This window comes from Bos indicus x Bos taurus, chromosome 18, assembly GCF_003369695.1.
Source record: "Bos indicus x Bos taurus breed Angus x Brahman F1 hybrid chromosome 18, Bos_hybrid_MaternalHap_v2.0, whole genome shotgun sequence".
Taxonomy (NCBI): Eukaryota; Metazoa; Chordata; class Mammalia; order Artiodactyla; family Bovidae; genus Bos; species Bos indicus x Bos taurus.
The window spans coordinates 18,669,834-18,695,600 of NC_040093.1; the positions used below are offsets into that span (position 1 = coordinate 18,669,834).

The 25,767-nt window shown below is 37.9% G+C and overlaps 1 protein-coding gene, 1 long non-coding RNA gene, 1 other non-coding gene and 1 pseudogene across 3 annotated transcripts in view; 2 read left to right on the forward strand and 2 right to left on the reverse strand.

The window, feature by feature from the left end:
- Nucleotides 1-1,004: 1,004 nt before the first annotated feature.
- Nucleotides 1,005-9,992, forward strand: LOC113875727. Its single transcript, XR_003506338.1, has 3 exons — nt 1,005-1,033; nt 3,328-3,386; nt 9,070-9,992. It is a non-coding gene; the product is annotated as an uncharacterized LOC113875727 (long non-coding RNA).
- On the reverse strand, nt 2,079-3,321 carry LOC113875699 (annotated as a pseudogene).
- On the reverse strand, nt 9,597-9,723 carry LOC113876860. Its single transcript, XR_003506598.1, has one exon. It is a non-coding gene; the product is annotated as a small nucleolar RNA SNORA25 (small nucleolar RNA).
- A 5,091-nt stretch (nt 9,993-15,083) lies between the features above and the next one.
- Nucleotides 15,084-25,767, forward strand: part of LOC113875320 — a 46,809-nt gene continuing 36,125 nt past the window's right edge. Inside the window, 4 exon segments of the mRNA XM_027513652.1 lie at nt 15,084-15,468; nt 17,327-17,453; nt 17,717-17,812; nt 21,050-22,630. Of these exon segments, the coding sequence (XP_027369453.1) occupies nt 15,358-15,468; nt 17,327-17,453; nt 17,717-17,812; nt 21,050-22,630 (1,915 nt within the window). The 5' untranslated portion in view covers nt 15,084-15,357.

Here is a 25,767-nt window from a genome sequence, read left to right on the forward strand (position 1 = left end):
ATTAGGCCTATACCTTTATGCTCACAAAAGATATTTGAGGAGGAGATATTATGTGAACCTGACTATTTTTATCCCCTTTGTTTCTAGACTCTTGGTGTTTCTATTGGTTCAACCTGAGTTGCTGAGTCTGAGTTGTCTTCCAAACTCCTGCTATCTCAGTATCTCTGGTCAGTGACTCCAGGAACTGTGAATTACAAGCAAGGAAGTCAGTTGTTTGGGACTATATTAATTATCTATTACTGTGTAATAAGGTAACTCAAAATTTAGTGGCTTAAACAACAATAAACACATTATCTCAACTTTGTGGGAAATGGGGAGGGTATTCTGACTCAGATATTTCATGAAGTTGCAGTCAGTTGTTGGTAGAGCTGCAGTCATCAGAAGGCTAGTGGGGACTGGAGGATTTGCTTCCAAGATGGCTAGCCAATTGGTGTTGGTTGCTGACAGAAGCCTCTCCCTAGGGCTGGTTGAATATCTTCATGTTATGGTAGCTGGCTTCATCCAAAGTACATGATCCAAAAATGTGCAAGACAGAAACAACAGTGTCTTTTATGACCTAACCTTGGAAGTCACACGTTGTCGTTCTGCAATATCCTATTGGTTAGACAGGTCAACTCTATTCAGTATGGGAGGGGTGTATCAGAAACATGAATACCAGAAGATAGTGATCCCTGGGGGTACCTTGAAGGCTAGTTCCCATAGGGATAGGGATGCAGTGAGAAGACATCAGGTAAATTGGATTTATATCATAAACCCACAGGTCCTGGCTCCACAAAGATAAGACAGATCTGTGATGTAAGGAGAAAGAAGCATGAAGAGCAGGTATCTGTTATGGAAGGAGACTTCCTGATCTGAGATCTTCCCCACCAGCTGGGGAGTCCTGAGATACAGTGGACCCTGGAATTTCTAGACCTGCACCCTATCTTAACCCCTCTGTATGGACTGTGGAAGGACTGAAGTACCTCTTAACCTTCAGAGATCAACAGTAGCAGTGTGACAATGAAGCGTTTGACTCGGATGATGGAAAGGACAGGTGAGGTGGCTCAGAGATGAGCAGAATTTAGGAGAGAGGATGTAAAAGGAGAAATTCAGTACTCCTACCAAGAAATTACACAAGTTACTGACTGTTGTCATGTTTTGTTTTATAATTTTGCTGTACCAGGTCTTAGTTGAGGCATTTGGGATCTAGTTCTCTGACCACAGATTAACCCTGGGCCCCCTGCTTTGGAACCATGGAGTCTTAGCCACTTGACCACCAGGGAAGTCCCTTTGTCGATGGTTTTTATTCACTTGACAAGTGCTTTTTAAATAAATTTTTCATGTACTTTATATTTTTCTTAAATACATTTTGATTTTTTTAAGTGCTGTTAAATATATAACTATAAACAAAAGTTTCCTGTTCCATTCCTTCCCATACCCTCTTCCCATTAGCCATCAGCAACTACTTGGAACACTTTTTTTCTGGATATTCTGGTATTCAGCTCTGCTTTCCTGAATAACATCCTCATACTGCTAATGTTTGATTTCTGTTTTAGATATTTCCTATTGACTTTTGACAGTGGAGGTGAGAATTTATCTGTTTTCTGCCTAACCCCTTCCTCATCACCTTCTCCCCATCCTGACTCCCACCCACTGTTCTTTCTCTTCTTTCTAATAGGGTGTTTTGTTGGAGGTTGAAGGTTGACCAGTGTCAGGATCTATATGCATTTTCTTTTGAGCTAGTCAATTTTCCCAGCAAGAAGTCCTAGACAGATTGAGGAGTATAAGCTGGAACGCTGGAAGGCAAACAAAGGAAAAAAGTTGAGGGAAGTACCTCATCTTTCATACCGACAGCTTTCACTTAATTTGCTTATTTTCTCTACATTGCTTCAACCCCACCTTATATTTAGTTCCTTGTTTTTCAGCCCCACCCCAATCTTCTGCTTGCAGAAGTAACTAGTGCCTCTATTCCTGAGGCTTTCAAGTGTTCTGCCATGGTTTCCCCAACATGAAGCTCAGTTAAGCTTCACCCTTCTCTAAGTTAGAAACCAGTCATCTGTCTGCTCTCTAGGTTTCAAACTTTTGTTGACATCTCTCTCTTTTTTTTTTAACTTTTATTTGCATTTATTTTTTGCGGCATTTATTCCCAGGCCATAAGTTTGTGTTTCTTCGGTTTCTTCTGGGATATCTTTTTCTTCTGTGCAACTTTGTCTTCTGGTTTAGGAACAATCCATTCTTTTTCAGTAAGGATCATCTCAGTGTGGCAGGGAGAGCTCATGTGTGGGTTGATCCAACTATGAGCTCTGTAAGTCCTGCGCTGCATCTTAGGGGCTTTGTTCACCTGGATGTGCTCAATGACCAGAGAATCTACATCTAACCCCTTAAGTTCAGCATTACTCTCTGCATTTTGGGGCATGTGCAGTAAAAATTCAGCACTCTTTTTGGGCCACTGATCCTGCGTCCAGCCCCACTGTTTGGCCTATGCACACCTACCAACTCCACCATTGTAATGAAGGAATGGCACACATTGCTTCTTTAAAGTGACATCCTTCAGATACTTGGTGGCTTTTCTGATATGCATACCCTTTATGGCCTGGGAAGTTTCACAAGTGTTCTTAAAGTGAACACAAAGATTTGAACCTCTTGATGTGCATGATTTTGTGGGGTTTTCTGGGTCGAGTAAATAGCCCACCATTTTTGGAGATCACCTGAGGCTGCTTACTGGAAAACTAAGTGTTGACATCTCTTATCTGTCTTCTATATTCTTTGTCCTTGTGACATTTTTTTCTTTTGTTTCTTTCATTTTGCTTGTGTTTCAGAGAGAACAGAAATAAATACAAGTGTTCAGTTTGATTTCTAACCTGAAGGACCTGAATTTTTTAGGGTAAAAAATGTCAACTAAGTTATTTTAAAATGTGTTTAGAATTATAACTGTATTTCATTTCATCATATGAATATTCCACAGTGCCTATAACCTGTATATGATTAAAGTTTTTCCAAATTCTTTATAGTACTTCATAAATAATTTAATCCTTAGATCTCTGTAGTATTTATTATTATGTACTTAATATGTCTCCTATTAGGAATAGGATCCTTATATCAGGATCCTATGGAAATAGATTCATTGGGCACCCTAGACTTAGCCCTCTAGAAATTCCCATAGAATTCTATAGGATTAAAATTATAAGCCATCTGTGTACAGTTCAGTGTGTCTGTAGCCTGGTGGTGGTTAATATTTCTCAAAGCTCTGAGGGTCGTTACAGGTAATCTTGTAGCTGATGTTGAAGATTTCTGTAGTCCTTTATCTGGAGCTTTAAAATAAATAGGTTTTTATTTCTTTTTCCTCAGCTTGGCATTCTCCAGACTCTGCCCTTTTCCAGGAAGAAGAGGATATGGCCAGTTCTCTTGTATGTTTTAAGCATGTATTTGTTTCCTGTATTATTTTACAACCAGTTGCAATGAGTTACCTTAACCTATCAGTAAGTTGGGAAAAAATGAGTCAAAAATCATGGTGAAGAAAAACACAGCTAGAAGATCAGAACCAGGGGAGATGTGAGATATGGCTATGAATAAACAGGTCCATACAGGGTTATAAAACTTGAGTTCAAATTTGAGTGTGATCTGGAGAAGCAAAAGCAAATTGAAACATAAAGTTCATCCGATAGTTTACACTGTTTTTGAGGAAAAAACTTATAATTCAGGAAAGAAAAAAACTTTTCATTGACACCCAGATCAAAAAGAAATCCAAAACAATTCCATAATTCTAGTGATTTTAAGCTCAGTTTATTAAAAGTCTTTCTTGGTCATAGATTAAAAATTAGAATTATATGGCAGAGTAATTTGAATATTTCTTTAAAATGATCTAATATTTTCTTCAGTTGAGATTTTTAAAGTTGAGCTAAAATATATACTAATATTCTATGACAAAATTTTTTGTAGTTCTGATATCCATAGCTCTTCATGTTTTTTTTTAATGGTCTCAAAAGATAACAGTGTTCTTTATATTTTTACAAAATGACTCATTTTCCTCTGCTGTTGATTCTTTTTGTTTCCAACTCTGGAATCCCTCACGCTGTTATATTTTAAATATTTTCCACTTCACTGGCTCTTTTTTTCTCAGCTCGTATCTTTTCCATCTTGAAACACACATATGCACTTCTATTGACCATATGATCATGTGGCTTATCCAGTTATTTCTCCTTTTGGCAGAGTGATTTTTCTGGGCCTAGACAGACTTGGGTTCAAATCTTGGCTGAGTGACTTACTAAGTGCATGCTGCTAAGTCGCTTTAGTCATGTCCGACTCTGTGTGACCCCATGGACTGCACCCTACCAGGCTTCTCCGTCCATGGGATTCTCCAGGCAAGAACACTGGAGTGGTGCCATTGCCTTCTCCCTACTAAGTGCATGATTATGGGCAATTTTCTTAATCTCTTTGGCCTTAGTTACGTCATCTGTAAATGGAAATAATAATAGTACCTATCCCATAGGAATATTGGGAGGGCTAAATGCACACAGTAAGTGCTCCATAAATGATAAATATTGTTAATAATTATTATCTATATCACTTTCTTTTGTTAACTGTATTCACTGGCCTACTTTTTTAGTTTAGCATATAAAACTGATAGAAGATGCCTTATTCGTGTTCACAAAATTAATCCTTCTCTTCAATAAACCTGCCATAAACACTGTAATAAGGCAAAACTGTAAACAGTTTTTGTAATATAGAAGTATATTGGAACTTTCCAGGTGGTCCAGTAGTTAAGACTCCACCTTTCACTGTGGCAGGTGTAGGTTCAATCCCTGGTTGGGGTACTGAGGTCCCATATGCCTCAGCATGTGGCCAAAAATTAAAAAGAAAACAACAAATAATTCTTAAAAATTAGTAATTAAGAATATAAATAATTGGGTGAAGAACATGAGCAAGCAGTTGGAAAAAATGCAAGTGGCCAGTAAATACTTTAAAATATAAAAATGTCACAAGAAACAGACTGTCAGATTTGTATAGATAGATTTTTTTTTAGATGTATTTTGAATTCATGGGTAATGATTATCTTTTAGAGGATTCCAAATAGTTCTTTGTGAATTTTCTTTAGAAAGTAAAAACCTTGAGGTAATGAGTTACGATCTACATATAGGGTACTCTAAGCTTTCAAAAAATTTATGTAGTTCCTCTCAGATGCCAGAGTCAGACGTTTGGTCTGGATTATCAACTAGAAATGGACTGCCTATGTTTCTGGACATGCAGACCTAAATTCGTTCTCAGTTCAGTTCAGTCGCTCAGTCGTGTCCGACTCTTTGCAACCCCATGAATCGCAGCACACCAGGCCTCCCTGTCCATCACCAACTCCCGGAGTTCACCCAGACTCACGTCCATCGAGTCAGTGATGCCAGCCAGCCACCTCATCCTCTGTCATCCTTTTCTTCTCCTGCCCCCAATCCCTCCCAACATCAGAGTCTTTTCCAATGAGTCAACTCTTCGCATGAGGTGGCCAAAGTACTGGAGTTTCAGCTTTAGCATCATTCCTTCCAAAGAAATCCCAGGGCTGATCTCCTTCAGAATGGACTGGTTGGATCTCCTTGCAGTCCAAGGGACTCTCAAGAGTCTTCTCCAATACCACAGTTCAAAAGCATCAATTCTTTGGCGCTCAGCTTTCTTCATAGTCCAACTCTCACATCCATACATGACCACAGGAAAAACCATAGCCTTGACTAGACGGACCTTTGTTGGCAAAGTAGTGTCTCTGCTTTTGAATATGCTATCTAGGTTGGTCATCACTTTCCTTCCAAGGAGTAAGCGTCTTTTAATTTCATGGCTGCAGTCACCATCTGTAGTGATTTTGGAGCCCCCAAAAATAAACTCTGACACTGTTTCCACTGTTTCCCCATCTATTTCCCATGAAGTGATGGGACCAGATGCCATGATCTTCGTTTTCTGAATGTTGAGCTTTAAGCCAACCTTTTCACTCTCCACTTTCACTTTCATCAAGAGGCTTTTTAGTTCCTCTTCACTTTCTGCCATAAGGGTGGCGTCATCTGCATATCTGAGGTTATTGATATTTCTCCCGGCAATCTTGATTCCAGCTTGTGTTTCCTCCAGTCCAGCGTTTCTCATGATGTACTCTGCATATAAGTTAAATAAGCAGGGTGACAATATACAGCCTTGACGTACTCCTTTTCCTATTTGGAACCAGTCTGTTGTTCCATGTCCAGTTCTAACTGTTGCTTCCTGACCTGCATACAGGTTTCTCAAGAGGCAGGTCAGGTGGTTTGGTATTCCCATCTCTTTCAGAATCTTCCACAGTTTATTGTGATCCACACAGTCAAAGGCTTTGGCATAGTCAAGAAAGCAGAAATAGATGTTTTTCTGGAACTCTCTTGCTTTTTCCATGATCCAGCGGATGTTGGCAATTTGATCTCTGGTTCCTCTGCCTTTTCTAAAACCAGCTTGAACATCAGGAAGTTCACGGTTCACATGTTGCTGAAGCCTGGCTTGGAGAATTTTGAGCATTACTCTACTAGCGTGTGAGATGAGTGCAATTGTGCCGTAGTTTGAGCATTCTTTGGCATTGCCTTTCTTTGGGATTGGAATGAAAACTGACCTTTTCCAGTCCTGTGGCCACTGCTGAGTTTTCCAAATGTGCTGGCATATTGAGTGCAGCACTTTCACAGCATCATCTTTCAGGATTTGGAATAGCTCAACTGGAATTCCATCACCTCCACTAGCTTTGTTCGTAGTGATACTTTCTAAGGCCCACTTGACTTCACAGTCCAGGATGTCTGGCTCTAGGTCAATGATCACACCATCATGATTATCTGGGTCTTGAAGATCTTTTTTGTACAGTTCTTCTGTGTATTCTTGCCATCTCTTCTTAATATCTTCTGCTTCTGTTAGGTCCATACCATTTCTGTCCTTTATCGAGCCCATCTTTGCATGAAATGTTCCCTTGGTATCTCTAATTTTCTTGAAGAGATCTCTAGTCTTTCCCATTCTGTTGTTTTCCTCTATTTCTTTGCATTGATCTCTGAAGAAGGCTTTCTTATCTCTTCTTGCTATTCTATGGAACTCTGCATTCAGATGTTTATATCCTTCCTTTTCTCCTTTGCTTTTTGCTTCACTTCTTTTCACAGCTATTTGTAAGTCCTCCCCAGACAGCCATTTTGCTTTTTTGCATTTCTTTTCCATGGGGATGGTCTTGATCCCTGTGTCCTGTACAATGTCACGAACCTCATTCCATAGTTCATCAGGCACTCTATCTATCAGATCTAGGCCCTTAAATCTATTTCTCACTTCCAGTGTATAATCATAAGGGATTTGTTTTAGGTCATACCTGAATGGTCTAGTGGTTTTCCCTACTTTCTTCAATTTAAGTCTGAATTTGGCAATAAGGAGTTCATGGTCTGAGCCACAGTCAGCTCCTGGTCTTGTTTTTGCTGACTGTATAGAGCTTCTCCATCTTTGGCTGCAAAGAATATAATCAATCTGATTTCGATGTTGACCATCTGGTGATGTCCATGTGTAGAGTCTTCTCCTGTGTTGTTGGAATAGGGTGTTTGCTATGACCAGTGCATTTTCTTGGCAAAACTCTATTAGTCTTTGCCCTGCTTCAGTCTGTATTCCAAGGCCAAATTTTCCTGTTATTCCAGGTGTTTCTTGACTTCCTACTTTTGCATTCCAGTCCCCTATAATGAAAAGGACATCTTTTTTGGGTGTTAGTTCTAAAAGTTCTTGTAGGTCTTCATAGAACTGTTCAACTTCAGCTTCTTCAGCGTTGCTGGTTGGGGCATAGACTTGGATTACTGTGATATTGAATGGTTTGCCTTGGAAACGAACAGAGGTCATTCTGTCATTTTTGAGATTGCATCCAAGTACTGCATTTCAGACTCTTGTTGACCATGATGGCTACTCCATTTCTTCTGAGGGATTCCTGCCCGCAGAAGTAGACATAATGGTCATCTGAGTTAAATTCACCCATTCCAGTCCATTTCAGTTCTCTGATTCCTAGAATGTCGACGTTTACTCTTGCCATCTCTTGTTTGACCACTTCCAATTTGCCTTGAATCATGGACCTGACATTCCAGGTTCCTATGCAATATTGCTCTTTACAGCATCGGACCTTGCTTCTATCACCAGTCACATCCACAACTGGGTATTGTTTTTGCTTTGGCTCCATCCCTTCATTCTTTCTGGAGTTATTTCTCCACTGATCTCCAGTAGCATATTGGGGACCTACTGACCTGGGGAGTTCTTCTTTCAGTATCCTATCATTTTGCCTTTTCATATTGTACATGGGGTTCTCAAGGCAAGAATACTGAAGTGATTTGCCATTCCCTTCTCCAGTGGACCACATTCTGTCAGATCTCTCCACCATGACCTGCCCATCTTGGGTTGCCCCATGGGCATGGCTTAATTTCATTGACGTAGAGAAGGCTGTGGTCCTAGGGTGATTAGATTGACTAGTTTACTGTGATTATGGTTTCAGTGTGTCTGCCCTCTGATGCCCTCTTGCAACACCTACCATCTTACTTGGGTTTCTCTTACCTTGGGCGTGGGGTATCTCTTCACGGCTACTCCAGCAAAGCGCAGCCGCTGCTCCTTACCTTGGACGAGGGGTATCTCCTCATCGCCGCCCTTCCTGACCTTCAACGTGGGATAGCTCCTCTAGGCCCTCCTGTGCCCACGCAGCCATGGCTCCTTGGATGTGGGGTCGGCCTCCCGGCCGCCGCCCCTGGCCTTGGGCGTAGGGGCGTGGGGTAGCTCCTCCCCGCCGCCCCCCCTGACCTTGGACGCGGGGTAGCTCCTCTCACCGTTCCTGCGCCGTCGCAGCCTGGCACTCTCGGCCGCCGCCCCAACCTCGGATGTGGGGTAACTCGTTCTAGAATATGGTTAAAATTATATTCCATGGCAGATTTATTTATATTTGAATAGACTACATAGCAGGTAAAAAAAAATCTTCTACAGCAATAAGTATAATAGTTTTATTGAGTACCTATTATGTACTAGTTATTTTGTGCTATAAATTTTACATAGCTTATTTCCTGTAATCATTACCAGAAGCTTGTGAAGTCGATATTATTTTAATTTTTACAGAAAAAGGAAATGAAGCACAGAGATTAAAAAACTTTCATAACTTCATGCATGAAGTATATAATAAAGAGGATTTAAACCCACTCAGCCTGACTCTAGGACCACACTCTTATGATACTGTACAAATGGAAATCCACTCCTAAGTGAAGAAATGTAAATTTTGCCAATTGACTGTTCATATTATTTGTCCATTTTATTTATTTATTTATTTTTATTTGTCCATTTTATGTTGTTAGTCCTTTTTCCACTTGAAATTAAGGAATTTTAAGAATGCGTGCTTCAGCATTAGGATTTATGCAGGTATCTTCTAATTTCTAATTTGTCTTCTAATTTGTCAGTTACGTATTATCGTGTATCTTTTGTTGTATATAAACTTTAAATTTGAATAGTTATATCTAGCCTATGACAAGTATGGCATTCAATAAGAATTCAATCAAAATTAATATGCAACATTAATTTTTATTGTTGTTAAACTTGGGGGACATTTATTTTTACTTTCGTATATCACCAGTCCTGTATATGAGTGGTTAAATCTTATCTCCTTAGGAAAACATAGCACTTTTGAGTGACCGTAATATTCTATGGAGAACTTCAATCTTTGGTCACAGCATTAAGAGCTCCCGGTTTTGGTCTCATAAGCCCTCTTTGAAATGACCTGTGCAACATTAATGAAATCTTTCATGAGTTGCCAATGTTGTCTTTTCTAAGATATCTTTCTTAATATTACAATATAGAGATAGTTTCTTTTCAAAACTTTGTTTTCCGTATTTAGTCTTTGATCCACCTGGAATTCAATTTTGTAATTGGTCCAAGGTAGGAATTGGCTGCTAATTATATCAGTAAAATTATTTTTGCATGTAGGAGACCAGTTGTTCCAATACTGTTTGTTAAATAAATACTTCCTTTGTGATGCCACTTTTACCATATACATGCTTAATCATTTCTAGGCTATTTATTTTTTATTTTTTTATTTTTTATTTATTTTTTGGCTATTTAGTTTTTAAATGTTTATTTATTTATTTATGGCTGTGCTGGGCCTTCATTGCTGTGTTCGGGCTTCTTAGTTGTGTTTGCTGCTGCTGCTGCTAAGTCACTTCAGTCGTGTCTGACTCTGTGCGACCCCATAGATGGTAGCCCACCAGGCTCCCCCATCCCTGGGATTCTCCAGGCAGGAACATGGAGTGGGTTGCCATTTCCTTCTCCAATGCATGAAAGTGAAAAGTGAAAGTGAAGTCGCTCAGTCGTGTCCGACTCCTAGCGACCCCATGGACTGCAGCCCACCAGGCTCCTCTGTCCATGGGATTTTCCAGGCAAGAGTACTGGAGTGGGGTACCATTGCCTTCTCTGCTTAGTTGTGGCAAGTGGGGGCTATTCTTTGTCTCGGTACCAGGGTTTCTCATTGCAGTGGCTTCTCTTGTTGCTGAGCTCAGGCTCTGGAGCATGCAGGCTTCAGTTGTTGTGGTATGTGGGCTCAGTAGTTGTGCATAGACTTAGTTGCTTCCTAGCATGTAGGATCTTCCCTGGACCAGGGATCAAACGCATGTCCCCTCCGTTGGCAGGTGGATTCTTTACCACTGAGCCACCAGGGAAGCCCATTTCTAGGCTCTTTATTCTGTTTCTTTAATCTGTCTACATCTATACCAGTACTATTGGAGAAGGCAATGGCACCCCACTCCAGTACTCTTGCCTGGAAAATCCCATGGATGGAGGAGCCTGGTAGGCTGCAGTCCATGGGGTTGGGAAGAGTCGGACATGACTGAGCGACTTCACTTTCACTTTCCACTTTCCTGCATTGGAGAAGGAAATGGCAACCCACTCCAGTGTTCTTGCCTGGAGAATCCCAGGGATGGGGGAGCCTGGTGGCTGCCGTCTATAGGGTCACACAGAGTCGGACATGACTGAAGTGACTTAGCAGCAGCAGCAGCATACCAGTACTATACTCTGTGTGTGTATGTGTGTTTACATTGTTTTAATTACTTTATAGTAACCCTGTTTGATTGATAGGGATCTGCACAAACAGTGTTCTAGTTTTTAAGAAATTTCTCAGCTACTTTGGGACCTGTGTGCTTCTCTTTGAATTTTAAAATCAGTTTATTTCCTATCTAAGGAAAAAAACCCGTTGGGATTTTAATTGGAATTGCAAAGAATTATAGACTACAGACCTTCCTGACTTACGTCTGTTAAACCCATCATAATTTGAAAATATTATACATTGAAAATATATTTAATAATATTTAATACATCTAACCTTATGTTTCCACAAGTTCAGCAATGGAAAGTAATCAAGACTTTATGTGAAACCACCCACTATGGATACAAGGCTTTTTGGAAAGCCCTTTGAAATTTATTGCAAAGTTTGTTTGTAAGCAAAGGAATAAAAATGGTGGTGGCTTAGGTTACCAAATCATGTGACACATGTTTACAAAATAATCCTAGAACAGCATCACCCCCTCCTCCACTAGTTAGACCTATTCATCACTGAGGAAGCAACATGGAGGAGAATTGGCAAATTAATTTTAATAAGATGCCCAAGTCCAGAAGATGCAAATATTTATTAGTAATGGAAGACACATTCACTGGATGAATAGAAACTTTTCCCACACAGACAGAACAGGTCTTGAAGGTAACAAAAAACTTGCTTTAGGAGATAATCCCACATTTCGGATTATCTCAATTTATACAAAGTGATACTGAACCTGCCTTTAACTCTAAAATTACTCAACAAGTAGCTGAAAGCTTGGGGATGAAAGATTCCCTTCAAGCAGGAGACCCCAATCCTTTGTGGAAAAAATGAACAATATTTTGAAGCAAATTATAGCCAGATTCCCTCCTCCAGGGAAGTATTTGGCTATAGTTCCAAATTCCACTCCAGTATTCTTGCCTGGAGAATCGGCTACAGTCCATAGGGTCGCAAAGAGTCAGACATGACTAAAGGGACTTAGCCTGCACATCTAACCTACCAAACATCGTAGCTTAGTTTAGCCTACCTTAAGTATGCTCAGAACACTTACATTGGCTTATAGTTGTGGAAAATCATCTAACACAAAGCCTGTTTCATAGTAAAGTGTTGAATATCACATGTGATTTATTGAATACTCTAGTGAAAATGAAAAACAGAATGGCTGAGTGGGTACAGAATAGTTGTAAGAGTTTATTGGTTGTTTACCTTTGTGATCATCGGCTGACTGGGAGCTATGGCTTGTTGCCACTGCCCAGCATCACCAGAGAATATTCTACTACATATAGCTAACATGAGAAAAGATTAAAAATTTGAGGTATCTACATTTTCTTCACTTTCTCTCCATTGTAAAGTGGAAAATTTATAAGTCAAACTATTGTATGTTAGGGACTATCTGTAATCAGAGAATAATTGAAACATTTTTTTTCTATCACAAAGATGTTTCATTTTAAGAAAATCCACTAATATAATTTATCCTATTCAAGAAAAAATATAATCAGCTCCATAGAACTGCTAATTTTTCTTAAATCAGAATGTGAGACTTTTAGGAGGATATATTTATAAAATAGAAGTAAAAGGATACTTCCTTAACACGGTATTTTAAAAAATCATTCTACATACATAATAAGCTAAAAGCCAGAATCATATTTACTGTGGAAAATGAGACATATTCCTACTAAAGTCAGGAATATGACCAGATTGCTCATGCTACCACATTTATTTACTAAAATTCTATATACATAAAGGGCTTCCCTCATAGTTTGGTCAGTAAAGAATCTGCCTGCAATGCAGATCTGGGGTTTGATTCCTGGGTTGGGAAGATCCTCTGGAGAAGGAAATGGTAACCTACTCCAGTATTCTCACCTGGAGAATCCCATGGACAGAGGGTCCTGGCAGGCTACAGTCTGTGGGATTGCAAGAGTTGGACATGACTTAGTGACTACACCACCACCACCACTATATACATATAGAAAAGAGAAAAAAGGTAAAAGTTGGGAAGGTGCATACAAAATTATTATTTCTAGGTGATACATTTATGTGTGTGTGCACCTGAAGATGAAACAAGAGAATTCAAAACAGTATGGACACAAAATTAATATGCAAAAATTAATAACATTTCTATATATTAATACAAACCACAACCAGTTCAGAAATAAAATGGAAGCTGGGAATTCCCTGGCAGTACTGTGGTTAAGACTCAGCACTTTCATGCCATGGTCAGAATTCAAACCCTGGTTGGGGAACTAAGATTCTGAAAACCCTGTGGGGCAGCCAAATAATATATAAACTTTAAAAATGAATAAAGTAAAATGGAAGAAAGATGTTAAGAGTAGAAACAAAATCCTAAAGGAAAAAAAGATGTATATGGGAGAAAGAAACCTTTAAAACATTACTGAGACCTAGAAGAGGATTTGAGTAAATTTTTAATATATACTTTTAAAAAATAAAATTGTCATTATTAATTCAATATGAATTCTCTTTAATCTTCAGATTTATTGAAATCTCAGATATTCTAAATACACCTTTTAGAATAAGGCAGTTCTGTTCAAGCTGAGTGTAGAAGACATTTGGAAAATAAAAATGTATATAATATCCAAGAAAAAAACATGAAAAATACTGTGTATTATGCTCCAAGTTTTAGAAAGAATAACATTTATTTAATATTTGTATAACTTTAAGGAAAAAATATCCTTTTACAAAAAGTTGCCAGTCAGCATACACACCATAGAATTGATACATAATTACCTTTATGCCTTCACTGTAACAGAGAAGGCAATGGCACCCCACTCCAGTACTCTTGCCTGAAAAGTCCCATGGGCGGAGGAGCCTGGTGGGCTGCAGTCCATGGGGTCGCTAAGAGTCGGACACGACTGAGTGACTTCCCTTTCACTTTTCACTTTCATGCACTGGAGAAGGAAATGGCAGCCCACTCCAGTGTTCTTGCCTGGAGAATCCCAGGGATGGGGGAGCCTGATGGGCTGCCGTCTATGGGGTCACACAGAGTCGGACACGACTGAAGTGACTTAGCTTAGTTTAGCTTCACTGTAAACTTTATTTCTAAAAAAGATTTATCATGTTAAGTATCTTAAAAATGAAGGAGAAGGAGACTGCTGTGATTACCAGCAGGACCTCTGGAAATGTTAAGGCTTCCTGTCAGGGCTAGGGTGATTCTCATCTTTTTCTTGGTTCTGTCTGATAGGAAAATAAAACAAAAATTTAATGACACAAATTAAATTTATGTTTTTTGACAATCCCCTTTGTTCCTTGCTCCAAAAATGGAATCCTTGGCATATATACATGTAAAGAGCATCAATATCTTAGGAAAATAGACTGTTATAAAGCACTGATTCATCATTGTATACAGTTAGAAATTAACCCATATTTACTTTTGTTACTTGTTTTACAGTTTCTGTCAAGTCTTTTTGGATATGAAATTTATGCTCATACACTAGTTAGTGGGAAAGATGTTCTAATGGTAATTTACTAGAGGTAGTGAAAAACACGGTTTTTGTTGTTCCCTATTTTTTTAATGGTTCATATTCCATGAAAAGTGAAAGTGTTAGTCACTCAGTCATGTCCGATTCTTTGTGACGTTATGGACCAGACTCCTCTATCCTTGGAATTCTCTAGGCAAGAGTACTGGAGTGGGTAGCCATTCCTTCTCCAGGGGATCTTCCTGGCCCAGGGATCGAGCCCAGATCTCCTGCATTACAGGTGCATTCTTTACTGTCTGAACTGCCAAGAAAGCCCAATAAGGGTTATTTATTCCTGGAACATTTATTAAATGGTTACTGGGTGCCAGGCTCAGTTCTGCTTTTTTCACATTTTTTTGGTCTCATTTAGTCCTCATAACAACCCTTTGAGGAAAATGCCACTTTACAGATGAGGTTCAAATTTGGCTATTTGTTGAGTTTACACAGTTCGTTAAAAAAAGAAAAAAAAATTTTTGGCTATGCTGAGAGGCTTATGGGAATCTTAGTTCCCTGATCAGGGATTGAACCTGGGCCAAGGCAGTGAAAGAACCAAGTCCTAACCACTGGACTTCCAGGGAATTCCCACACAATTAGTAAATTTTGAGGCCAGGATTTGAACTCATGATGTCAGATTCTACAGCCTGTTGACCAATAAAAATATCTAAATCCAGTTTCATTTTGAGAGCTTAGTTCTTTGAAAAATTTTCAATCAACTATGTGTTAAATCAGGTTTCTTTTCAGCTTTTCTGCTTCTTTTCTGAGTAGAACAACAGGTCTTTATTCTTATACAGGTTGACTTTGTGGACTTTGGGCTCTGTTTTGGGCTGCAGATCACCTGGTCTTGACACAGGCTGTGGGATGGGCTCCCAGCTCCTCCAGATTGTGTTCACTCAGGTGAACGGGCGAGCAGCTTCCTGGGGCAAGCTCTTCACTTGCCCGATCACTGGAGTACATGGACCAAGTCAAAGGGTGTGTTAAAATACAAATTCAACTTGAGTACATTTTGAAGATCTTACTGGCTTTATTCCATGATTCATGAGTCAGAGAACTTCCAATCTAGCAGATATACAGGAACTTTGAGGAGCTATATACCAAGTTAATTTTACATGCAGAGGGAAAGGGGCAAGGAAGTTACAGTAGCAAAAAGCAGACTGGTTCTGGCCCGATTACTTTCCCTTAGGGGATGATAGGGTTTATCAGACAGATTACTTCACTAATGATCATCAGGTGATTTCTGCTTGGCTGGTTTAATAGTCCAGTTCTAGGAGAGGCTGAAACTAATTAAGTCTCAGTTTGGTGACATGAGGCTTAGCATAAGTGACTCCATTTTGGGCCTGTTGTCTTGTTTTTAACAGGTGTAAGCATTTTTCTCATGAAAAAGTATTGGGTTTTGTCAAGTGCTTTTTCTGCAGCTGTTGAGATGATCTTATGAATTTATTCTTTATTCTGTCCACATTGTGTATTACATTAGTTTATTTTCAGATGTTAAATCAGTATTGTTAAATCAGCATTCCTGGGATAAAGCCCACTTGATAATGGTTTGTAACTCTTTATATATGTATATTTTTTTGTTTGCTTTTAAAGAGCAGTTTCAAGTTCACAGCAAAGTTGAGAGGAAGGTACAGAGGTTCTCCATATACCCCTTGCCTCCACAGGTGCATAGCCTTGCCCATTATCAACATCCCCCATCAGAGTGGTACAGTTGTTACAATTGATGGTCCTATATTGACATATCATGTTCACCCAATGTCCAATAGTTTACACTCAGACTCACTCTTGGTGTTGTACAATCAATGAATTTGGACAAATGTATGTACATATATATATGTGTGTGTATATATATGGGTGCTTGCCTGGTAGCTCGTTGGTAAAGATTGGTGTGTGTGTGTATATATATATTGTGTGTGTGTGTGTATATATATATGTGTGTGTGTGTGTGTGTGTATCTGCCTGCAATGCAGGAGACCAGGGTTTGATCCCTCGATCCGGAGGATCTCCTGGAGAGGCGAATGGCAACCCACTCCAGTATTCTTGTCTGGAAAATTCCCTTGACAGAGGAGCCTGGTGTGCTGCAGTTTATGGGTCACCAAGGGTCGGAAATGATTGAGCAACTAACATACACACACACATATATACATGTATCCATCATTATAGTATCATACAGAATATTTTCACTGACCTAAAAATCCTCTGTGCTTTGTCTACTCATTTCTTTCCTCTCCTCCAATGCCTGGTATCCACTAATCTTTTTACTGTTTCTATAGTTTTGCCTTTTTCAGAATGTTGTAGTGGAATCATACCGTAGATAGCCTTTTCAGCTCAGCTTCTTTCACTTAGTTACATGCATTTAAGATTCCTCCATGTCTTTTCATGGCTTGATAGCACATTTCTTTTTAGCACTGAGTAATATTCCTTTATCTGGGTGTACCACCATTTAGTTACCCATTTACCTTCTGTCTTTATTACTTCCCTACTATTCCCATGTCCTCTTTCTTATTAGATCACACAACTGCTTGGACAGGTTCTGAGCCTATGAATCATATCTGTGTCATCTCTGTCACAGCCCAATACAAATCAGTGACAAGTGTTTCCAGCTTCCTGCAAAATAAATGATGAATTAATAAGTTTGCTGATTAAGTAATAACACATTCCTACAGGGTATTTCTATTATGGTATATCTTCTCCCACAGTATAAATACAAAATTAAGTATTTAGAAATTAGAAAACTTGATATATGGTATCTGAACCCTGGATACTAGCTAAATGAGTTCTTGCATGTTTTGACCACAGTGTTTAGCTTTGATGACTTCAAATTGTGTTTTAACAGGAAACAGTGACATTTAAGGATGTGGCTGTGGACCTCACACAGGAGGAATGGCAGCAAATGAAACCTGCTCAGAGGAACTTGTACCGTGATGTGATGCTGGAGAACTACAGCAACCTAGTCACAGTGGGTAAGGATAGCTTTGCAGTCTTACATAGAATTCTGTCTTTGAAATATGTGAAGACTTCAACTTGCCATATGTCTGTAACTAGCATTTCCTGTCTTCATATGATTGTATGTGCTAGTCTTTAGAGTAAATGCTAATTATTTTGTATCACTGTGAAAGTTCCTCCATCATCTTTCGTAGGCCCTCCAGTCCCCAGGACTCAACCCAAGATCTGGATGGTTGTCTCCAGCATTAACATTCAGGTCCTTTGTTGTCTCTCAAAATAGGTTGTCAAGTCACCAAACCAGATGTGATCTTCAAGTTGGAGCACGAAGAGGAGCCATGGGTGGTAGAAGAAGAAATGCTTGGGCGGCACTGTCCAGGTGAATAAGTGAAAAGGCAGGTCTGAATGAGAAAGCCACATAGCAGTTGTTCAGGAGGTTGATACCATTTCACGTTTTCCAAGATTTGCTTAAGTCTTCTAGAATGACAGAAGATATGAATGCCTTGAATTATGGTGACACTTCTAGATACTGTTCTTCTTATGTTGCAGCTCTCTTCCTTTTTTCAAATTTTAAATACTAAAACTTCCTAGCTCATTTACAGCCTTACTTTCAGGATTAGTGTCCCTTTCTATGATCCTTAATCTTTCTTATTCCTTTGCATTCACAGGTTTTCTTTTTTGTGTGTTCAATATTTGAATTAAATTCCCTTTCATTTCTTTTCTTCTTTCTATTTTGAAAAGCTTCAGATTTGTTTTGTAACAATACTCACACTTTCTGTTGTACTTCACAACTCTCACAATCCAATATAGCTTTGAAAGTCTCTGTCTTACAGCTTGTTACCTCCTCCTTGCTTATTCACACCTTTCATTCCTTTAATTTTTTTGAAATATAATATAGGCACCCTTGGTTAAAAAATATTAACAATCCAAAAGGTAACATTAAAAAGTGAGTCTCTCTCTTACCCTTCACATTCAGTCCCTTTCTTTTCCAAGTTAAGTACACTTTTTTTCAGAGTCCTGCTGACCATTCTTGTTTATTTCACCATATGAATTTTATTTTTTTAATTTATTTTTTGTTTATTGGTGTTTTTTATTTTAAGGTGGAACAGTTTATTAAAGGAATTATGGATTTTTTTTTTTTTGGTCTGTGCTGGGTCTTTGTTGTTATGCGGGCTTTCCTCTAATTTCAGCGAACAGGGGCTTGCTACTCTTCTTTGGTGTGCACGGGCTTCTCATTGTGATGGCTTCTCTTGTTGCAGAGCACGGGCTCTAGGGCACTCAGACTTCAGTAGCTGTGGCTCTTGGACTCTAGAGCACAGTCTCAATAGTTGTGACGCACGGGTTTAGTTGCTCAACAGCATGTGGGATTTTCTCAGATCAGGGATCCGACCCATATCTCCTGCATTGGCAGGTGGATTCTTTACCAACTGAGCCACCAGGGAATCCCCGTCACTGTATGATTTTTAAATTTAACTATCTATTTCCAGAGAAAAACCTGTTGGATTTTTTTGCTGGGAATGTGTCAGAAGTATAAATGAACTTTCAGAGATCTGACATCTTTATACTGTCAAGGTTTTCTATCCAAGATCGTGTTCTCTGTCTTTGTTCGGATCTGCCTGTTTTGTATCCTTCAGAAATGCTTTCCAAGGTTTCTGTTTTACCTTTTGTAAATTTCTTACTAAGTTTATACCTAAGTAATAGACAAGAGAAAAAAAATAGTGCTAATGGAATTGGAAAGGACCCTATAAAACCATCTTTATTTACAGATGATAACATGATGTCCCTTAAAACACAAGAGATTCAACTTCAACAAACTTAAAGAGAATTCAGTGATATGGTAAGGTATCAAATTAACAAGTAAAAATCAGTTGTTTTCATGTATACTTCAACAACCAGTAGAAGATATAAGGAAAAGGAAACCGCATTAATAGTTGTAACAATATAGACAAAATACTATTCTGGATATGGGCATAAAACAATAATAAAAAAAAAAAGTCCTGTCTTCAGGGAGCTTATAATTTAGTGGGAACTAGAGTCCCTGAGATTTTGAAATTAAGAAAATATCTTTAAAAAAAAAACACTTTATATTTAGTTGATAGTTGGCTATGTATAAAATTCTTAGGCCACACTGTCTTCTCTAGAGGTTTTTGTAGACAGTTCCCTGAAGACTTTAGATAGTCCTCTACTGCTCCTTGGATTTGAATGTTTTTTGGAAAAATCTGAAGCCTGATTGTTTTCCTTCATACATGACTTGATTTGTTTGTCTGGATGCCCATAGGTTTGTTTTTCTTTAAAGCTTTCGAACTTTATGAGACTTATTGATCAGTCAATATCAGTTTTTCCTTTCAGCTTTTATATTCATATTTTTTGGTTCTTATAGTGTCATATAGATCTGAATAACTGTCATTCCTCATCTTTGAATAAGGATATTTCCTGCTGGACCCATTGTTTACTGAAGAAGTGTTGGAGATTGTCTAGAAAAATACTCTGAGCTAGTAGGAAGCCTCTGTTGCTTGTATCGACTTCCTCTGTCACAGAGTTTTGTGTTAAGAGTTGGTTTGCTCTTCATTTCTTCTGAATCAGAGATTATTAGTTGCATGCTTTCTGTAACACTCAGTTTCTCTTCTACCTTCCTATGTCAATATCCTGCTTATACGAGAATAATAGCTATTTGCATTTCTGCAGATATTTGCATCTATTTAGTTCTGTCTTTCCTACCTTTTGACAGGGTCAGAACAAGATGATTATGTTCCACCAGGCAGTCTTAACACATCCAGATTCCATTGTTGTAAAAAATGACTCATTCATTCTGTCCACAGGGTGTGCCTTCTGTTTGGGAGAACTCTGTTCACCATGCTTTCTGTCTGAGACAAGAAATAACAGCCACTGTCTCTTGGTTTCTTTCCTACCTATTTCTGTCTATCCTGACTTTACTTATACTTTGGAATTGCAGTTTAGCTGCCTTTTAGTATAATTGAACACATATTTCTTTTTCTGTTTTTTCTTCATGTTTGCAGGGAGAGAAGATAGAGATGTTTAATTCCACCATGTTGAAAGAGGAAATTCTCTTCTGTATTTGATCCTATGGATCACCCTTCTTGGAAATGTCTTCTTTACTCTTCTGTAAAGGATTCTGATTTCTCCTCCATTTGTTTATTTTTTCTTATTCCCTTATGAACTGTGTTTTACATAATTCCTCTTCTCCAGCCCTCAAGAACATTATTGAAACTAGTTCTAAATTACATATGGACTCCTTTTTCCTTTATGTACCTTCATGATGTAGATGTGTTCCTGCCTTCAAATCAGTATGTAACTCCGGACTTTAAATTTATCTTCTTTTTTTCCAGCCCCACTCTTCTCCCTGCCTTTCAAGTACCTAAATCCTCCATTTTGTGTGTGTGTGTGTGTGTGTTTGTGTATTTGTTTGTGCTGCATGGCATGCAGGATCTTAGTTCCCTGACCAGGGATCAAACTTGCACCCCCTGCAGTGGAAGTACAGAGTCTTAACCACTGAACTTCCAGGGAAGTCCCCCCACTTTAGCAAATTTATGAAATGTTATCAATAGAGCAGTAGGAGAAATATTCAAAAGTCATAATTTTTGGTCCTCCATTTTAGAAGTTTGGAAAGTTGATGAACAGATCAAGAAGCAACAGGAAACCCTTGTGAGGAATGTCACATCCATCTCCAAGAAAACTCTGATTAAGGAAAATGCCGTTGAATATAAAAATGTTGCAAAAGTATTTCCTCTGGACTCAGACATTGTTACTTCAAGACAAAAGTTTTTCGAATGTGACTCACTTGATAAGGATTTTGAACATAGTTTAGACTTATTTAGTTATGAGAAAGGCTTTATAAAAAAGAAAAGTTATGAATGTAATAAGTATGGGAAACCATTTTACCATTGCTCATCCCATGTCATAACCCCCTTTAAGTGTAATCAGTGTGGACAGGATTTTAGTCATAGATTTGACCTCATCAGACATGAGAGAAGTCATGCTGGAGAGAAACCCTATGAATGTAAGGAATGTGGAAAAGCTTTCAGTAGGAAGGAAAATCTTATTACACATCAAAAAATTCATACTGGGGAAAAACCATATAAGTGTAATGAATGTGGAAAAGCTTTCATTCAGATGTCAAACCTTATTAGACACCAGAGAATTCATACTGGAGAGAAACCTTATGCATGTAAAGATTGTTGGAAGGCCTTCAGCCAGAAATCAAATCTCATTGAACATGAGAGAATTCATACTGGAGAAAAACCCTATGAATGTAAGGAATGTGGAAAAGCCTTCAGCCAGAAGCAAAATCTTATTGAACACGAGAAAATTCATACTGGTGAGAAACCTTATGCATGTAATGAATGTGGTAGAGCTTTTTCTCGGATGTCATCTGTTAATCTACATATGAGAAGTCACACAGGGGAGAAACCCTATAAATGTAATAAATGTGGAAAAGCCTTCTCTCAATGCTCAGTATTTATTATACATATGAGAAGTCATACAGGTGAGAAACCCTATGTATGTAGTGAATGTGGAAAAGCATTCTCTCAAAGTTCATCCCTTACTGTACACATGAGAAATCATACAGCTGAGAAACCCTATGAATGTAATGAATGTGGAAAAGCCTTCAGCAGGAAAGAAAATCTCATTACACATCAGAAAATTCATACTGGAGAAAAACCTTATGAATGTAATGAATGTGGGAAAGCTTTTATTCAGATGTCAAACCTCATCCGACACCAGAGAATTCATACCGGTGAAAAACCCTATGCGTGTACAGTATGTGGAAAAGCCTTTAGTCAGAAATCAAATCTCACGGAACATGAAAAAATTCATACTGGAGAGAAACCCTATCATTGTAATCAATGTGGAAAAGCTTTCAGTCAGAGACAAAACCTCCTTGAACATGAAAAAATTCATACTGGAGAGAAACCATTTAAATGTAATGAGTGCGGTAAAGCTTTTTCTCGAATCTCATCCCTTACTCTTCATGTTAGAAGTCATACAGGGGAGAAACCGTATGAATGTAATAAATGTGGAAAAGCCTTCTCTCAATGCTCATTACTTATTATACATATGAGAATTCACACTGGTGAGAAACCCTATGAATGTAATGAATGTGGAAAAGCATTCTCTCAAAGAGCATCCCTTTCTATACATAAGAGAGGTCATACAGGTGAGAAACGCCGAGTGTACTAAATGAATAAGACTTTCTTTTAAATTCAACCCAAGCTTTACTTAACTTTAAAATATCTTGGCATAATCTCAAAAAATGAACAAGATTCTTTTGAAAAAATTATAAAGCTTTATTGAAGGGCAAAAGATTGGAGTAAAGGAGAGAATGTAGATGGAAAAACCCAGTATTATAAAATGTCTGTTCTTCCCAACTTAATCTCTAGACCTGGTAGAGTTCCAAACATTTAACAGGAATTTTCTAGGATCTTTATAAAATGATTCTAAACCTCATATGAAATAAAAGTCTATGGATTGCTGAGATAATATTGAAAAAGAACAGAGAGGACATATCTTCTACCATATACTGCATGTATAGCAAAGTTATGGTCATTTAATAGTGTTGTAATATTAGTACATTAATAGGTAGATAGAAAAGTTTTACAGAATAGAATGCCTAGAAATAAACCCGTGAATATATGCGAATTTGTTGTGTATTAGGCGTGACATCATAAATCAGTAGGAGGAACAGCCTAGTCAATAAAAATAGTTGGAGTACTTGAATCTCCATACTGGGGAAAATAAAATTACATACAACCTTACAGCATATAAAGAAACAGAATTCCAGAGGATTTGAACACTGAAATGTGAACAGCCAAACTCTGAACTTCTTGGAAGGAAATAACAGGATGCTGTCTGTGACTTTGAGGCAGGGAAACATTTTTTAAAAGGACCCTGTAGTTTCTCTTCTGGATAGACTTCCTAAAGAAATTCACAACTATGCATAAGAAATATATATATCTGAATAGAAAACAACCTATATATTGAAGGGCTAATGAATAAAATGTGATATTAAAATAAGGAATAGTATACAGCAGTTAAAAGTAATGAACTTGGTCTGTATTGTGTAACATGGGTTGTTATCTAAAATAATGTTGAGTGGGAAAAAATTAAGATCTAGCTGAAGCATACTGTAAAATAACATTCATGTAAATTGGAGTGAAGTCATTCACAAAAAATAGAACTATGTTTTTATTACTGAAATATGTATGTAAAACTATTTTAAATGGATTAAAAAGAACACATTAAATTATTGATAGTGTTGTCTCTGGCAGGAGATTAGGATTCAGGGTGTTGATCGAAGGGGGCTTTTAGCTTTACTTGTAATTTTTATGCCTTAAAAAGAGATGAATAGCATATAAAATGAATCTGAAAAGTTAATGATACATGATGGTGATAATGGATGTCTTAATATTGTTTTTGTACTTACTTCACAGAATTTATGGGTTAGGGGATGACAATGCATAGAGGAAAGTGTTATAATAGATTCATGTGCTCTATCAGATGCTGAACTGTTTTGTCAAAAATATTTCCAGAAAATTAGTGATTAAAAGTGATAATCCTGTTTACTAATTAATATGACATTAGCATGTCTCTTCAGTCTTATGCTTTTTTTTTCACATTCTTTATTTAGGACTTAATTTTCAACCAATTATATCTTAGATTCAAGAAGCATGTAATTATTTGCTAAAAATTTGAAAATCAGAGGGCAATGTGACAAATCAAATGTGATTTTTATTTAGAATTTTAGGGTATCATGATCTAATGATCCCTACTCTCTCAGTGTGTCTTGTTTTAGTTGACAACTTGTTGAATTCATAACTAATGAGTTAGTAATATGATTAGAGTCATTATGGAGAGAAAAAAATCTTGAGAAACTAACTCTACAATATTAGTCTTCTTACTCTGTACATTTCCATACAACCAGCATAAGCATTATTATTATTATAATCATTAATTATTACAATATTTTGAAACAAGAAAACCTTTTATTTTCTTGAGATCAGTTCAGTTCAGCCCGGTTGCTCAGTCGTGTCCAACTCTTTGCAACCCCATGAATCACAGCACACCAGGCCTCCCTGTCCATCACCAATTCCCGGAGTTCACTCAGACTCAAGTCCATCAAGTCATTGATGCCATCCAACCATCTCATCCTGTCGTCCCCTTCTCCTCCTGCCCCCAATTCCTCCCAGCATCAGAGTCTTTTCCAATGAGTCAACTCTTCACATGAGATGGCCAAAGTACTGGAGTTTCAGCTTCAGCATCATTCCTTCCAAAGAAATCCCAGGGCTGATCTCCTTCAGAATGGACTGGTTGGATCTCCTTGCAGTCCAAGGGCCTCTCAAGAGTCTTCTCCAAAACCACAGTTCAAAAGCATCAATTCTGCGGCGCTCAGCTTTCTTCACAGTCCAACTCTTACATCCATACATGATCACTGGAAAAACCATAGCCTTGGATAGCCTTAAGCAATTATGTAAAATTGCTTCACTCTTAACCTACAGATCATTTTATTTCTTCTACAACCCTTGATTTATGTACCTATTTGGTTTTGGTTGAAAGCAGTATGTGGTCTAAGACCCTGAGCAGTAATAACCGTTCCTCTGAAAGGATCTCATTCTCTGTTAAACAATAAGTGAATCAGCCCTTCAGGTATTTTTTTATTGTACCATCTCTGCAGTATTACTTGATGCACAGAAAACCATTAGTGTCTTTTTAAAAAGGTGATTATGATTTGGAATGTTGTTCAAAAGGAGTCTTTAGCTTTGAATGTTTGAATGTCAGTTGCATTTATTGGAAGCTAGTTTTACAAAATTAAATCATTCTTAGACTAAATTTATGAAGTACAATCATGACTAAGCTCAGTTTTACTTCAGTTAGTCATTTTTGAAGACTGACAATGACTTAAAATTATAAATAGCAGGCACTGATATTTATGAAATCAGCACTTTCCCAAAACTTAAATATCTAAATGTGTTGTCACTTCATAATCTCTTCTTTCATGGGTTTTGTGGTAAGTCCAATTTTGCAAGCACACTTTTTTGTAGACTTTTTAAAAAGTACTTTTCAAAGTTCATGTTTTATACACACAACAAAATCTGTGTAAATATTTTTAGTTGCAAAATTTGGGGGGGTGATCTAAACTCATTTTTCACTCTGATTTTCTTCATGCTTCTTTATTTGGCTCATATCTCACTTTTTTTCTGTCCCATCCTTTACATAGTTTTGGAGTCAACAGAAAAAATTTAAATTTCCCTTACACTCATAACGACCACCTTATGTGCCTTTTTAGCCTGTCCCACTAAGAGTGGCTGTGCTGATTGG